This window comes from Sapajus apella, unplaced genomic scaffold, assembly GCF_009761245.1.
Source record: "Sapajus apella isolate SASKATOON/1434 unplaced genomic scaffold, GSC_monkey_1.0 scaffold16, whole genome shotgun sequence".
Lineage (NCBI taxonomy): Eukaryota > Metazoa > Chordata > Mammalia > Primates > Cebidae > Sapajus > Sapajus apella.
In genome coordinates this window covers 21,823,459-21,837,335 of record NW_022436956.1, presented here as the reverse complement: position 1 = coordinate 21,837,335, position 13,877 = coordinate 21,823,459, and the positions used below count along the sequence as shown (strand labels likewise).

The window sequence follows — 13,877 nt, the reverse complement described above, 5'->3', positions numbered from 1 at the left end:
AAAAACATGTGTGAGATGCACCAAGGGGTCTCAGGAGTAGTTTGTGAGGGATCCTCTCTGGCATGCTAGGCTGATGGCCCATTCCCTAAACTGAAGTTTGAAAGATGGACCAGCAGAGAGGGACAGCCACTGGAGAAGCACCACAGTGCCTGGGCGGAGACCCCTGGGGCACACAGAGCCATCACTACCCTCCAGCAAACAGGCTGCATGGAAAACAAAGAATATATGGCCCAGCTGTGGTGCTGATCACTCTGGGTTATACATTCCTTCCACTATCTGGCATGATACGTGGCTCACAGGCTGCTGGGCCTGGCCTGGTGTTTGGCGAAGCCTAGTGAGCTGGGTTGGGAGTGGGGTAACGGGTGGGGTGAGCCCCAGGTAGTGTTGGCTACAGTTCCCATCTTCAGTCTGCAATCCTAGGTGGCTTCAGTGGGTCCGGAAAGCACAGGAAGCTTTAGACATAGCCTAGTGGTGGGGCAGGGCTGCCAGTTGCGGAAGCAGGTCCATCCGGAAAAAAGATGAATTAGAAGTGCCCATATTTCAGTCTAGGGGCATTCTTCCAACATTGACTTATTAGCGGAGTTCCACATGGGTCCTTGCTTCCTGCAGCGTGACCGCTGTTTCCCAGACACTGGTGGGAACCACCAAGAGGTCAGTTGTTCCATCCCAGGGAACTAGTGTCAGTTATAACCATGGGTTGATCTCCCAGGCATCCCAGAGATCTGAGTCCAGGTCCCTCTGTGAAACTGTCAGTAGCCAAAGACCCTGAGGGGATTGCAGATGGGCACCGGGGAAGTAAGACACGGGCTGAGTCTTTCAGAGTGAGTCCAGCCAGAACCAGGGTACCAGGTGCTAGAATGGGAGAGTGCATGTCTGTCTGCGTGGGCATTTGTCCTGCGTTTGAGTGTGCCTGTCTGTGCGTGTTTGCACCTCTGAGTGAGTCTGCACTCACTTCAGGTTTTCCTGAAGTCTGGTCCAAGCAGGCCTGAGCTCCTAGATGGTGAGTATTCCCAGACCTTTCACCTTGCCCACTAGGCCTGGGGAGGCCTCTATGTCTCTGAAGTCACCCAGGCTTCATTCATCTTCCTGGGTGCAGTGAGGAGGGTAAACCGTGCACCCAGTGTGCTCTAATGTCAGGCTCCTTTAGGGTCGCTCCTAAAGAGGGAAAATGGAAGGGGAGGAGTATAATGGGGGTGCTACTGTGCTGGACATCCCCACAAGCCCCAAGAAAGCCCTAGGAACCCTCCACCACCCCCTTTGAGTCCCTGTCCCTGAGCACTTCAGGAACCACAGCCCCGCCTGAAATCAGTGGTCACTGCCTGCCTGTGCTGCAAAGCCTCTTGCTCTGGTCCAGGAAAAACAGCAGCACCCTTCAACTGCCTCATTATCCAGCGTCCTCAGACAGTCGGGGCTCCGTCTGCTCCCAGGACTCATGGGAGGCCAGTTGACCAGGCTCACCCTCGTCCCCCAGCCTGTGAGGGGACATTGTCATCCCTCCCTCTGGAAGGCATAGAGAGACCCTGTTGTCTCAACTCTGGGGCACGCAAAGGCCCCAGGAAGGTGTCGCTCTGGGCATGAATGCCATGACTGTGTCCTCTGGGCCCTCCCCACCCCCAGGGGCTTTTGTTGGCAGGGTCCGGAGGTCTCTTGTCTCAGTCTGTTAACCACCAGCCATCTCTCTCCCACTCAAGCCAATGGCAGCCCCACCTCAGGCCTGAGCACCGGGGCCATCGTGGGCATCCTCATCGTCATCTTCGTCCTGCTCCTGGTGGTCGTGGACATCACCTGCTACTTCCTGAACAAGTGTGGCCTGTTCATGTGCATTGCAGTCAACCTGTGCGGAAAAGCCGGGCCCGGGGCCAAGGGCAAGGACATGGAGGAGGGCAAGGCCGCCTTCTCGTGAGTGCAGACCTGTCTGCCCTGCTGAGATTTGGGCTCTGCCCCAGGCCAGGGACCCAGCCGCCGCAACCCCCTGAGCCGTCAGCTGGTGCCTGTGGTGACCTTTCCTTACATTGCACGTTCCCCACTTGGAACCCTGAGGTGGGGAAAAGCATTAGGGAAAACTTTCTCAAAGCATGGTCTTGGGGGGTTACCTGTTTGAAATGTAGACTCTTGAGCCTAACCCCAGATCTCTTGTATTAGAATCTCCCCAGAATGTGAAAATCCCTGTGTAGGTCAAAATAAGGGAAACTGTCAGAACTAAACCTGGAGAGGAGCTGCCATGGGGTGGGCAGGCATTAGAAGGACACACTTGCCTTGCTTTCCTACAACATTCATTCATTCATCCATCACTCAACAAATATGTATCGAGCAGCTGCAGTAGTCAAGGCACTGTTCCCAGGCACATAGGGACAACAGGGAAAACAGAGATAAAAATTCCTCTCCTTATGGAGCTGATGATCCAGATACTGTCCCTCCAGCAGCATCTTGGAGAAACAGATCCTAAGCCAGTTAGCGGGACCCCTCGAAGACTGTCACTAGGTGGAGCAGAGCTGGAGCAAGCCAGAAAGGGACTCAGTGAGGAAATAAGTTGTTCAGCACCACCAGGTGCCAGGCACTGTATATGCATACACATGTATGTGCACACACTTAGAAATGTGTGTATGGGGTGGCTCAAACCTGTAATCCCAGCACTTTGGGAGGCCAAGGTGGGTGGATCGTTTGAGGTCAGGAGTTTGAAACCAGCCTGGCCAACATGGCAAAACCCCACCTCTACTAAAAATACAAAAATTAGCCGGATGCAGTGATATGTACCTGAAATCCCAGCTATTCGGGAGGCCGAAGCAGGAGAATCACTTGAACCCAGGAGGTGGAGGTTACAATGAGCCAAGATCATGCCACTGCACTGCAGCCTGGGTAACATAGCAAGACTCCGTCTCAAAAAAAAAAAGAAAAAGAAAGAAAGAAAATAAATGTCTGTATACTTGGGTAAGGAGATAGATGTATGTATTTGAGCAATTACCTGTGGCAGACGCTGTGTTCAGCACTTCCCATGCATCCTCTCACTGAATTCTCATAATAACTAGGCAGGGTAATACTGTTTTTGCTTCATTTTACAGATGAAGGAACTGAGGCAGGGTGATTAAATCTGAAGCTCAAGGTCACACAGCTAGCCAGAGTTGGGCTGAGACTCAGACATTGAATCTGTTGGCTCTCAAGGCCCACCGTGCCAGCCTTGGGCTGAGTCATAGCTGCTCTTCCTGGGGAGCCCCTCCCTGCAGCTGCCCTGAGGTCTAACCAGCAGTGCTGTCTCCACAGGAAAGATGAGTCCAAGGAGCCCATCGTGGAGGTTCGAACAGAGGAGGAGCGGACCCCAAACCATGACGGAGGGAAACACACAGAGCCCAACGAGACCACGCCACTGACGGAGCCCGAGTACGTGGGCTGGGAGGGGCTGGCACCTGCTCCATAGAGACCCACCCATCCACTTCCCTACCCCACCCCCACCTCCCGTGCCCCTACCCACAGCTCCCAGCCAAACAGTTCAGGCCAGGATTCCAAATCCTTGGCTACAAGACCTGCTTGGCTAAGAAATGCCTGACCTCACTGTGTCCTCAGAGAGAAGGCATTTTTGGTTCTATTTCGGTGGCTGTGGGTACCCTTAAAGGGCTCCTTTGTAAGTGGGGATCCCTAGATCCTTAGCCCCTGTTCTCAAGTTATACACGTATTCTGGAAGTGGTTTAAGGTGGCAAAATCTCACAGAAAGGCTTAGCAGACTCTGCTTAGGATTTCTTGAAGTTCTAGGGTTTTCTGTTTTCCTCCTGAAAGGATAAGAGAAGGTGGGGACCTGGTAAATTTCCCCGGCCCTCCTCTGTTCAGAAACCTTGGGGACCCACGGAGCCCTTGACCAGTTGTGGTTGTAATGCCTGCCTAGCTGCCAAGGATCCTATGGGCTTGAAGGGAATGGAGTTTCACGGAACCACAAAATCTGTGGCTGAAGAACCCACAGCTCCAAGGAGCCATTCCAAGTACTCGTGATCTGCCTAATTCATGACTTTTCCCATCAATGCCCTGGGGAGCCCTGTAGGGCAGCTGGGCCCAGTTTCTCTGGGACCTGGGAAGCCTAGAACATGTGGATGCTGAACAGACGCCTGCCCTCCTTGTGTCAAGATCCAGGGCAGGGATCAGGAAGCCCTAGACAGGTCTGCAGGGACTTCGGGGAAAGGAAGCTCCGTGCAGAGAGCTGGAGAGACATCAGCAGGGAGGGGCCGGCAGGTCCCTTTTGAGACCGCCACGTTCTCTGTCGTCTCCTGTGTCCTCTTCTGCCCACCTGGGCACGTGCTTCCTCTTGCCATCCTTGTCTCTCTGTGGGCCTGTGTCCATGCCTGTGCCTAACTGCATGCCCCCCCATGGTCCCTGTTCCGGGCTTCAGCCCTCCTCCCCCGCTTCTCTGTCACATCTCAGCTTCATTGTCTATTCTCTTCTACTTCCTGTCCTCCCCACAGGCTGCCTGCCGACACTACGGCCACTGTCGAGGACATGCTGCCTTCTGTCACCACCGTCACCACTAACTCTGACACTATCACCGAAACCTTTGCCACTGCTCAGAACAGCCCCACCAGTGAGACCACCACCCTGACCTCCAGTATTGCCCCGCCAGCCACGGCCACGCCTGACTCAAACTCTGTACCGGCTGGCCAGGCCACCCCTTCCAAGGGGCCCAGCGCCTCCACCTCCTCCCCGGCCCCAGCTGCAGCCCCCAAGGTCGCCCCCCTCGTTGACCTGAGCGACACCCCGACCTCAACCCCTGCTGCTAGCAATTTGTCTTCTAGTGTCCTGGCTAACCAAGGGGCTGTCCTCAGCCCAAGCGCCCCTGCTAGTGTCGGGGAGGCCTCTAAGGCTCCTCCGACCAGCAAGCCCTCCCCTGCACCAGTCCCCACCCCGACTGGGGCAGCCAGTCCTCTAGCAGCAGCGGCTGCCCCTGCCACAGAAGCCCCTCAGGCCAAGCAGGAGGCTCCCAGCACCAAAGGCCCGGACCCGGAGCCCACCCAGCCCGGAGCCGTGAAGAGCCCGCCCGAGGCAGCCACAGCCCTTGCTAGCCCGAAGAGCGAGGCTGCCTCCGTCAGCACCACAAACCCTTCCCAGGGCGAGGACTTTAAAATGGACGAAGGGAACTTCAAGACCCCAGATATTGACCTTGCAAAGGATGTTTTTGCAGCCCTGGGCTCTCCTGCTCCCGCCGCTGGGGCCAGTGGACAAGCCCCTGAGCTTGCTCCTTCCACTGCAGACAGCTCTGTTTCGCCTGCGCCAGCAAAGACCGAGTACGGCCTCTCTTTGTCTGCTGTCGTCGGGTTGTGTCCTGTGGTGGTGTGCATTTGTGCTATGCTGTGTCCTCCTTGTTAGATGTGTCTTCAGCCTCATCCAGGGCTTCTCTGAGGCAGACGTCAACCAAGGGGCTGGGATAAGGCAGGGAGCGGGACAGGCAGCTGGGCCCCAGGAGCAGCTGCCTGCTGGCTAATTAGGCCATGTTAATTACGTTTTATCCTTATCTCCTAGCAGTGGCTTCTGTTTTCCCTGGGGGAGCCCTTGCAGTTGGCCCACTGATGAGAATAGCTTGGGAAGCAGGCTAAGAAGGCCAAGGTGCCCTTATCAGCCACCCTGGGACCCCAGTCAGCGTGTTATTCAGTGCCAGGCTGAGTCCCCACCAGAAAGGCACTGATGTGCAGGAAGAAAAGAGGTAGGCCCCGGGCCAGTGGCAGGGGAGGGTGCAGTTCAGAGGCCCCCCAACACGCTGGCTCAGATGCCCACCCTACCCTTCCAGCCCTGGCCCCAGCCCACTCTTGCTTCTCCTGCTCTTAGAGTGGGTGGGAGGATTCGGGTCTCCCCAGCATCAAATGGCTGCTGGGCCTCTAAGTTCAGGAGAAAGTCCTTAACCTTTCAGGTTTCTAAGTGTCTTGCCAAAACTCAGTGGCACCAGCTGAGGCTGGGGACTGTGCCTGTCCCCATGTGTCCTCAGACCCAACCCTCTTTCCTGGAACTGAGGGAGGCAGAGTCAGACCTAGGTTTTCATAGAGGCTCCTGTGGCTGCTCCCCAGATAAGCTGCCACACCGCCACCAAGGGCTGCAGGGCACTGTCTCCAGGAGCCGTGAATCTCAGCATCAGGAGGAAAAAGGACTCTGATAGCCCTGCCCGCTCAGCTTCCCTCAACTCCTGAATAGCCCGGCCCACTCTAGCCGCCTACCAGGCTGCCATGGAAAGCTGCCTCCATCAGTGTTTTCTCATCCTACCCAGGCAGGCCATAGAGGCATCATCCTGCAACAGCACAGGGTGGGGTGGGGAGGGGACAGGCAAGAGTGGATTGTTTGCAAAAGGGCCCCTGGAATGAGTGCTGGGAGCCCAGCCCAACCCATCAGGCCCCATTTACATCCAGCTGAGCTGCTGCCACTGGTCAGGGTGAGGAGGAGCTGTCTCTGCTGTCCTCTTCTACCACCCCAGGTAAAAACACAGGCCCTGGCATCAACTTAGGGCTGGAAGAGAGAAGACTAGTTCTTCTGACTCAGTGCTTCTCAACTGTGGCTGCACATTAGAGTCATTTGGGTGCTTTTAAAAGTCACCATGTCCTGACCAATTAAATCAGGATTTCCGGGGGCACGGCTCAGGCTTGGCTGATGTTTCAAGCTCCCAGATGATTCTGATGGGCAGAGGCTGGAGCCAGGTGCTGTCACTAGAGAACCCCCCTACTCCCCACTGTCCCCAGGGCCTGGATGCAGGGGTGAGATGTCTGCAGACCGTGGTCTCAGTGGTACTGTTTTCCTGATTCTCTGCAGGAAGGGCCCTATAGAAGCAAAGCCAGAGTGCCAGGAGACAGAAACGAAGCCAGCGCCAGCCGAAGTCAAGACGGTCCCCAATGACGCCACACAGACAAAGGAGAACGAGAGCAAAGCATGATGGGTGACAAGAACCGAGCAAAGATCAAAATAAAAAGTGACACAGCAGCTTCACCAGAGCATTTCCAACACTGCAGACACACAGACACACACACACGCACGCACGCACGCACGCACGCACACACATCTCATTTCTCTAGTGTCTTTTGCCTTTAAAAAAAACCTAAACAGATAAAACATGGGAATCTCCTTTTTGTAGGCTTATAGAAAGGGTCCCTTTGTTGCGCACTCACTTGTAAGAAAATGAGACAAAAAGGTTAAACCCACAGCCAAACTAGGACACTCCGTTCCCTGAAACCATTTAAAAATCAGACAAAAGGACCCCAAATTAAGAATCTAGGAAGCTCAGAAACAAAATCTAGGTTCAGAAAGACCACACTTGGTGTTACCCGATCGACACAGACCAGTTTCAGAGAAATACTTTCAGGCACTGAGACTAATCGAATGAACAAAGTCCACAGTTTATTTTTATACTTTCAGTCAAGTTTGAACTCTGTAAAACCTCATAATAAGTTATAATTTCTGTTCACTTTGTATTTGTTCAGTATGCAAAGTGTGTCACCCTTTCTAGCTGGATTCAATTCCCACGTAGACTCTTATTTTGTAGGAAGAATGCCAAATTGCAGCTTCTGGGGGTAGATCTCAATTTGCAGTATTCAGACTTCTTTTTCTTTCTTTTACCTTCTTTTCTTTTTTTTTTTCTTTCTGCCAACTTTGTTTTCCAGTGTTTACAAGATGACAAATGTTCGACTTTGGTTGTGTTTAAATGTCCATGTAAAATAGCTGCCTTTTGCTTTTTAAGGTAACAAATACCACCTAGAGGTAGGTAGGATCATCACATGCTTGCTTTAGCACAGGACAACTTTACAAAACATGATTGTTTACAGTCGCTCTTCCTCTCTTTTCTGATCTGCAGTTTTTGCCTGGGTCCCACTCGGGTGAAAATCCATCTCATTCCGGAATGGTTTTGCTTTTTAAATTTTTGGTTATTTTTGTGTTTCTTTGGGGGTTAGACCACTTTCTGATTAGCTGCCACCTGCCTGCATCTGTGAAAAGGGATCTGCTCCCAGGCGTACTCACCCTTCTTTTGAAGGACTCCTTAGGCTTTGTTGAATGAAGCAGAGAAGATTGTATAGTTGGGGCTGGTCTTGGTGAACACACATTATTACCCCAAACATCCCCTTTGTGTAGAAAGCCAAATAAAATATATACATACCATTTCCTTTTGAGCCCAGAATCTAGATTTGAGCGGAAGAGCATGTGTGCTTCAGGGAATTAGTGTCTTTTTTTGGAAATCTGTTGAAGTAAAGTAACATCGGCCTTCTGTTCACTTAGGCAGCATTTATAGAAACAAAAGAAAAAAGAAACAACCTACTGTCTGGAGTCATAACACAACTTTCCTGGATTGGAAATCAAGTGGGGGAAAAAAATACAGAAACTTTAAGGGGGATGGGAGGGGGGAGAAGGGAAAAGCCAGCCCTTTGTATAGAAATTTTGCTTTTTTTTTTTTTTTTCTCTCATTCTACTTTAGAACTGCAAGCTTGTGCACTGTGGATGCGTGAATATTTTAGTGTGAAACGTGTTTTTGTCATAGTATTGAAATAAAACTTCAACATAGTTTGGTTGTGGAAGGTATAGCAGATAGTTCAGAAAAATATTCAGGAAACAAAAATCACTCTTAAAAGGAATCGAAGCCTTTAAACAAAGAAAATGAAATACAAATGATGATGATGATGATGATGAAGATGACGCTAAGTAAACAGAAATCAGTACTCCGCATGCGTTCCTCTCCCAAGGTACAAAGCAGCAAGAGGTTAGGGTGACAAGGCTGCCTCCGGAGCCCTTCTGTGGGCCATTCTCCCCAATGTTCTGACACTTCTGCAGTCTGATCAGTGGCAGTGCTAGATTATAATTTCAAACTGTGAAGAATAACGGTCTTGTCATTTGCTCAATGTGGGGTTATTTTGGATTTTCTCAGCTCCTGGGGATGGAAATGGAGGATCCCAGACCACACAGCCCTGGCCCCTTTGATTCGAGGGCCTGCACAGATCTCTGGTTCAAATGCACAGGCCCTCAGGATAAAGGAACATGAAGACAGATCTTGGAGCGCACAGTAGAATGTGAGAGCCTGGGTGTCTGAGACTGGGAGGGCCCAGCAGTGAGGGGCAGGCACTTCCGGTCACCAGGCTGTTCAGTGGACTCAGTTCCTCATCTTGTAATGTCAGTGGCTTTGCTACGTCAGGCCAAGCCCATGCCGTACCTTGTCAAGACTGTCAAAGTGGTTAGGCCAACTGATTTTGGTTCCGATGGTTCCAATGTTTAGGAAGAAAGAGGTCAGCCCTCAGATTACCTGGTCCAGGGCAGCTGACCCCCTAGAACCCTGGCTCTGCCATTAGCTAGGACCTAAGACTCTGCCCACACTTCGGTCTGTTCTCTCCCATTACATGTAGGTTTGTCCCAGCATGCAAGAGTTTTCCTTTTTTAAAAAAAAATTAAAAAGAGCAATGCTTTCTCTAAAATCAAAGAGGGAGTCATTTTATTCCAAGATGTTCTATCTTTTATGTTAAGAGATCAAAGCTTATAATTTTCTTTTTTTTTTTTAATTTTTGAAGGAGGGATCAACTCCACCAGTTTCCAATGTCTGTGTGTCTATGTGTGTATGTGCCATACATATGTATTCACATGAAGACCGGCATGGCCAAGTTCTGCTGGAGAGGCACTCAAGTGTGATGAGCAGGGCCTCTGGACCCTGCAGGGCTGTGGTGTATATAGTGCAGCTTTGGAAGTGGAACTCTATTTTCACACTTTTCTATGGAGCCTTCCGAGTCCCAGGTTTTCACTCGAGGCTGTCTGTCTGGATGGTGGTTTTCAGACCTCCATTAACAATCCTACCCAGCATTCTGTACTTCGGGGGCCTTCTCTCTTGTTATAAAACTTTTTACCAAGTGAAACATCAATACCACCTTTGTTTCCATTCTCACTGGTGTAAATACTGAGTACTAACTGAGAATTTTGACTTTGCATTCTGTCAGAATACTTGTGTTCAATAAAAATTGAAAGAAAAAAGCTATTATGGTCATACTGTGATTTATTTTGATGCAGTGTGAGTCTGTCCTGTGCATCAAATGTGGACGTGTGTGTGGTAGTTTCCTTTGGACCTTGTGTGTGAGGAAGGTTAGTGAAATCTCAGTGTCTTGAGTTCACATTGCTTGAGTGATGCTTTCTGTATTTTTTCTCACAGATCGACAGATGAGCGTCCTCATTTAGAAGGGGCAGACATCAGATTCAGAAAGATTGCCTTCCAGCCCTGGTTCTGCCCCTCCCTGGTTGACCTTGAAAGAGTTGCTTAATCTCCCCAAGGTTCAGTTTCCTTTTCTGACATACAGGAAGTACCAAGCGAAGAGAGTTAGGGTGCTGGTTGATGAATGAAATGAGGAAGGTGTCGTGTCTGCTTTCTTGGCACACAATAGGAACTCACGCAGTGGGAGTTATTGCTGTTGGCATCCCTGGTGTGTGATGCCATCAGACCTAACTGCAGTAACAGTCAACACCTGAGCTTCAAGATTTCAGCAATAAGGTAATCCCATGAGGCTTATTCTAAAATAAGTAATATCTCCCTCTTACTGCTTTGGCCTATCTCTTGGCATTCAGAGCCATTATTCAGCACCTGGAGTTTATTATGTCTCTGAGCTAGACAAAGAGTGAAGAAAACTTTGCATCACCTGAGCATTCTCTTACATATGCTGCTGTATGGCTGTATCTGAAAGAAGCAGCTGCTAGAATTGGAATTGTCCACTAGGCTGTGGAATTGGGAATTTCTGGAGGAAAGCTGGCTGTACAGCCAAGGCTAGGGTAAAGCAAGGGAGAAACCCAGGGCACAAAATGTAAGGAGGTGCCCAGTCTTGGGGCTGACTGTGCACTTACATGAATCTGAGAGTGATACGTCCTTCAATTTTGCCTCACTCGCCTATAATAGTGACGCAGAGCCAAATGCATCTATGTTATTTTCTTTGCCACAGATTTCAGCTGCACATGACAGGCTAAGGCTAAAACACATGTTTTACAGGATTTGGAGAAAACGTGAAATGATGACCCTCTCCATTGATCCATGAAAGCTTGCTTCCAGAGCCTTCCTCCTTTGGTCTTGTTTCCTCTCATTCAGCCTTCACAGAGCATCTCCAAGGTGCTTGGAATATGGCAGCGAGCAAGGCAGCTCTCTCTCATGCAAGTTACATTCATGCCTGGGAGTGAGGCAGACAATAGACACGTAAATGTGCTGTGGCGGTTCTCCTTTTCCTCTTTCCAGGCACATGGTGGGATTATACTTCTCCCCTCACTTAAAGGTAGGTGGGGCCAGATGACTTGCTTCAGTAAATGTAATATGAGCAGAAGTAGTGTGTGTCACCTCTAGGCAGAGACATTGTCTTGCCCCTTTCCCCCACACCTCCTGGAGGAACCAGCAATAATTCAGGTGGTGGAAGTGCTATCACCTGGGCCCAGAGTGAGGGATGTGAACAGGTGCTCCATGATGGACATGGAGTGTGTGAGATGGTTGAGCCAGTGGTTGTTGGTAAATGTTTAATGGCCAGCTTTCCAAGGAGAAGGGCAGCATGTGTGCAGACATGTATGTGTTTACTTATAAAGGATGCAATTGACAAATAATAAAATATACAGTATTCTACATTGTAATTGCTATGGACTACTTCGGTTTATTTTTTGCTGGTCTTGTATCCGTAATCAGCCTATGGTTCCTGTTCACGAAGGGCTGTAGTTCCAACCTGCATGTTGGCTGATATGTTTATTTATGTTAACAAGTAAGATGAAACAATAAAGACATACATAACAACTTCACTCATCCATCTATGGTGTGAGTGACTTCTTTGCTGAACTGGGGATAAGTTTTTTAATACTAGAGAAATTCTGCCTCAATTTTTTTCCGCTGTTCACTCACAGTGTAACAGCTGCAGACATGGCACACTTGTAGGTTTAATCTGCATCATAAAATATTTCCCCATTACTTTCATAAGTCTAGACAAGCACTAAAAAAAATAAATCAAACCCTGATTTGTAGCATTTACTGATTTCAGCAGTGTGTAAATACTCTGAACATGTTTGATTTCAGTATGGCATCACCAGATGAGGAATTAGGTAGAGATGCATAGTAGCATGTCATTATATAATACTGTATTTCCACCATGCAGATACAATAGACATAACATCAAGTGCATAGATAATAGTATGTAGTAATAATAAAATGTTTAATATATTAATAATAATAAACTAAGTAGTAATATAATCAAGAAGGGATGCATTTTGAGTACACATTGCCTTTGGTTTTAATATAATTTAGTTAATTATAACTTTTATATAATTTAGCTTTTTATAAATTATATATGTCTGTGTAACAACTGTCTCTCAAATTTCCTGAAAATACAGCAGTTGGCTCTCTGGAGCCACTACAAGCTGGCTCCAGCATATCACTGTAAAACCCTTTATATTATAAACCACTTAAATTTGGGATTTGTAACCTTACCATTATTTAGGCTATCATGGCTAACTCAGAGAATGGTAAGTGCAGAGGAGAACAATACATCCAGGTGAAGGGGTTATGGGTATTATTTTATATAGGGCAGTCAGAGTAGTACTCTCTGAAAAGGTGACATTTGAGCAGTGACCTGAAATAAGGAACTGAACTATGTAAGTATCTGAAGGAAGGTATTTCAGGCAGAGAGAACAGCATGCGCAGAGGTCCTGAGGCAGGAACTTGGCTAGTGTCTTGGAGGAAGAACAAGAGCCTAGTGTGGCTGGAACAGAAAGCAAGAAATGGGGCGGGGTAGAGAGTGAAGAACTAGGAGAGGACTCACAAGTATCTATGAGCTAGATCGCACAGGCTCTTTAGACTACTGTTAGAATTTTGCCTTTTCTTCAGGTGGGATGGAAAGCCAAGGGATGTTTTGGGGCAGAAGCCTGACATGACTTGAGTATCAAAATGAGCACTCTGGTGGCTGGGTGGTTCACAGATTACAAGAGGGCAAGAGCAGATGTAAGGATACCAATGAGGGGGCAATGATCCGGAGGGGACAGGATGATGTGCTTGCAGCAGCTGCTTCTGGTGGAAGGGTGAGCAGTGGCCAGCTCTGGACATGTACTGAAGGTAAAGCAAGATTGGATAATAGATTGGATGTGGGGTTCTGAAGAGGAATCACCGATGACTTTCAGATTTTGAGTCTACACATTTGAAACAATGGAGTTGCCATTTACTTTCTAAAAGGAGTGCACGAGAAACAAATTTGGACAATGGAATGTTTGTCTCTGGACACTTTAAGTCAGATGTCTGTGAACACCTGAGCAGAGATTTTGAGTAGGCTGCAGTTTGAGAGGTCCAGACTGAAGATTCACGTAGGAGCTGTCCACATAGTGCTTGTACTTCAAACTCTGGGAGTTGGAGAGATCACCATGAGATCTCGCAAAGTATACAGATTAAAGAGAGAAAAGAACTAAGCAGGGGACCCAGAAAGGAAAATGCGTAAGGAGTTCCATCTCAAGGAGAATTGTCAGAAATTCCTACTACACCGTTTGTACCCTCCCCATGGAGGACAAGGTCAGGAGAGGCAGTGACTCGGTGTCTCCTTTTCAGGGTGACCCCCTTTTCCCAGTCCCTTAACGGAACTTGCATCTACATATCCTGTTGGCTGGAAGGCATGGGTATACTCTGGAGTCTAGAAAATAAATTTGACTTGTAGCTAGAAAAAGATTTCCTGGGATCCATGTCACCCTGGGTGTTTCCGTGATCACTGTTACTCTGGTGAGTGTTCTCCATTGCTTTCCAGGCCCTCCTCACTGGACTTAACGCTGGTACTACTGGGGCAGGCAGAGTAGGGTGCCTCTTAGTATTGGTGTGGAGAGTCACCCTAGCCTTGCCAGTGAAAGCAAGGTACCTACACACCCCTCCAGGTGAAGGTCTCATATACGCTGAGCTTGGATGGTAC

General features: G+C 49.1%; 1 protein-coding gene across 22 annotated transcripts in view; it reads left to right on the top strand.

The window, feature by feature from the left end:
- The window catches only part of NCAM1 (neural cell adhesion molecule 1), a 311,891-nt gene extending 301,935 nt beyond the window's left edge, over positions 1-9,956 (top strand). For 17 of the 22 annotated variants that reach the window (XM_032285533.1, XM_032285519.1, XM_032285532.1 and 14 more), the window contains 4 exons: positions 1,692-1,899; positions 3,259-3,375; positions 4,446-5,261; positions 6,769-9,956. In XM_032285533.1, the coding sequence (XP_032141424.1) occupies positions 1,692-1,899; positions 3,259-3,375; positions 4,446-5,261; positions 6,769-6,889 (1,262 nt within the window). In that variant the 3' untranslated portion in view covers positions 6,890-9,956. The remainder of the gene's footprint in view (positions 1-1,691; positions 1,900-3,258; positions 3,376-4,445; positions 5,262-6,768) is intronic. The other 5 variants (XM_032285539.1, XM_032285538.1, XM_032285536.1 and 2 more) reach the window with 1 other exon arrangement.
- Positions 9,957-13,877: the final 3,921 nt, after the last annotated feature.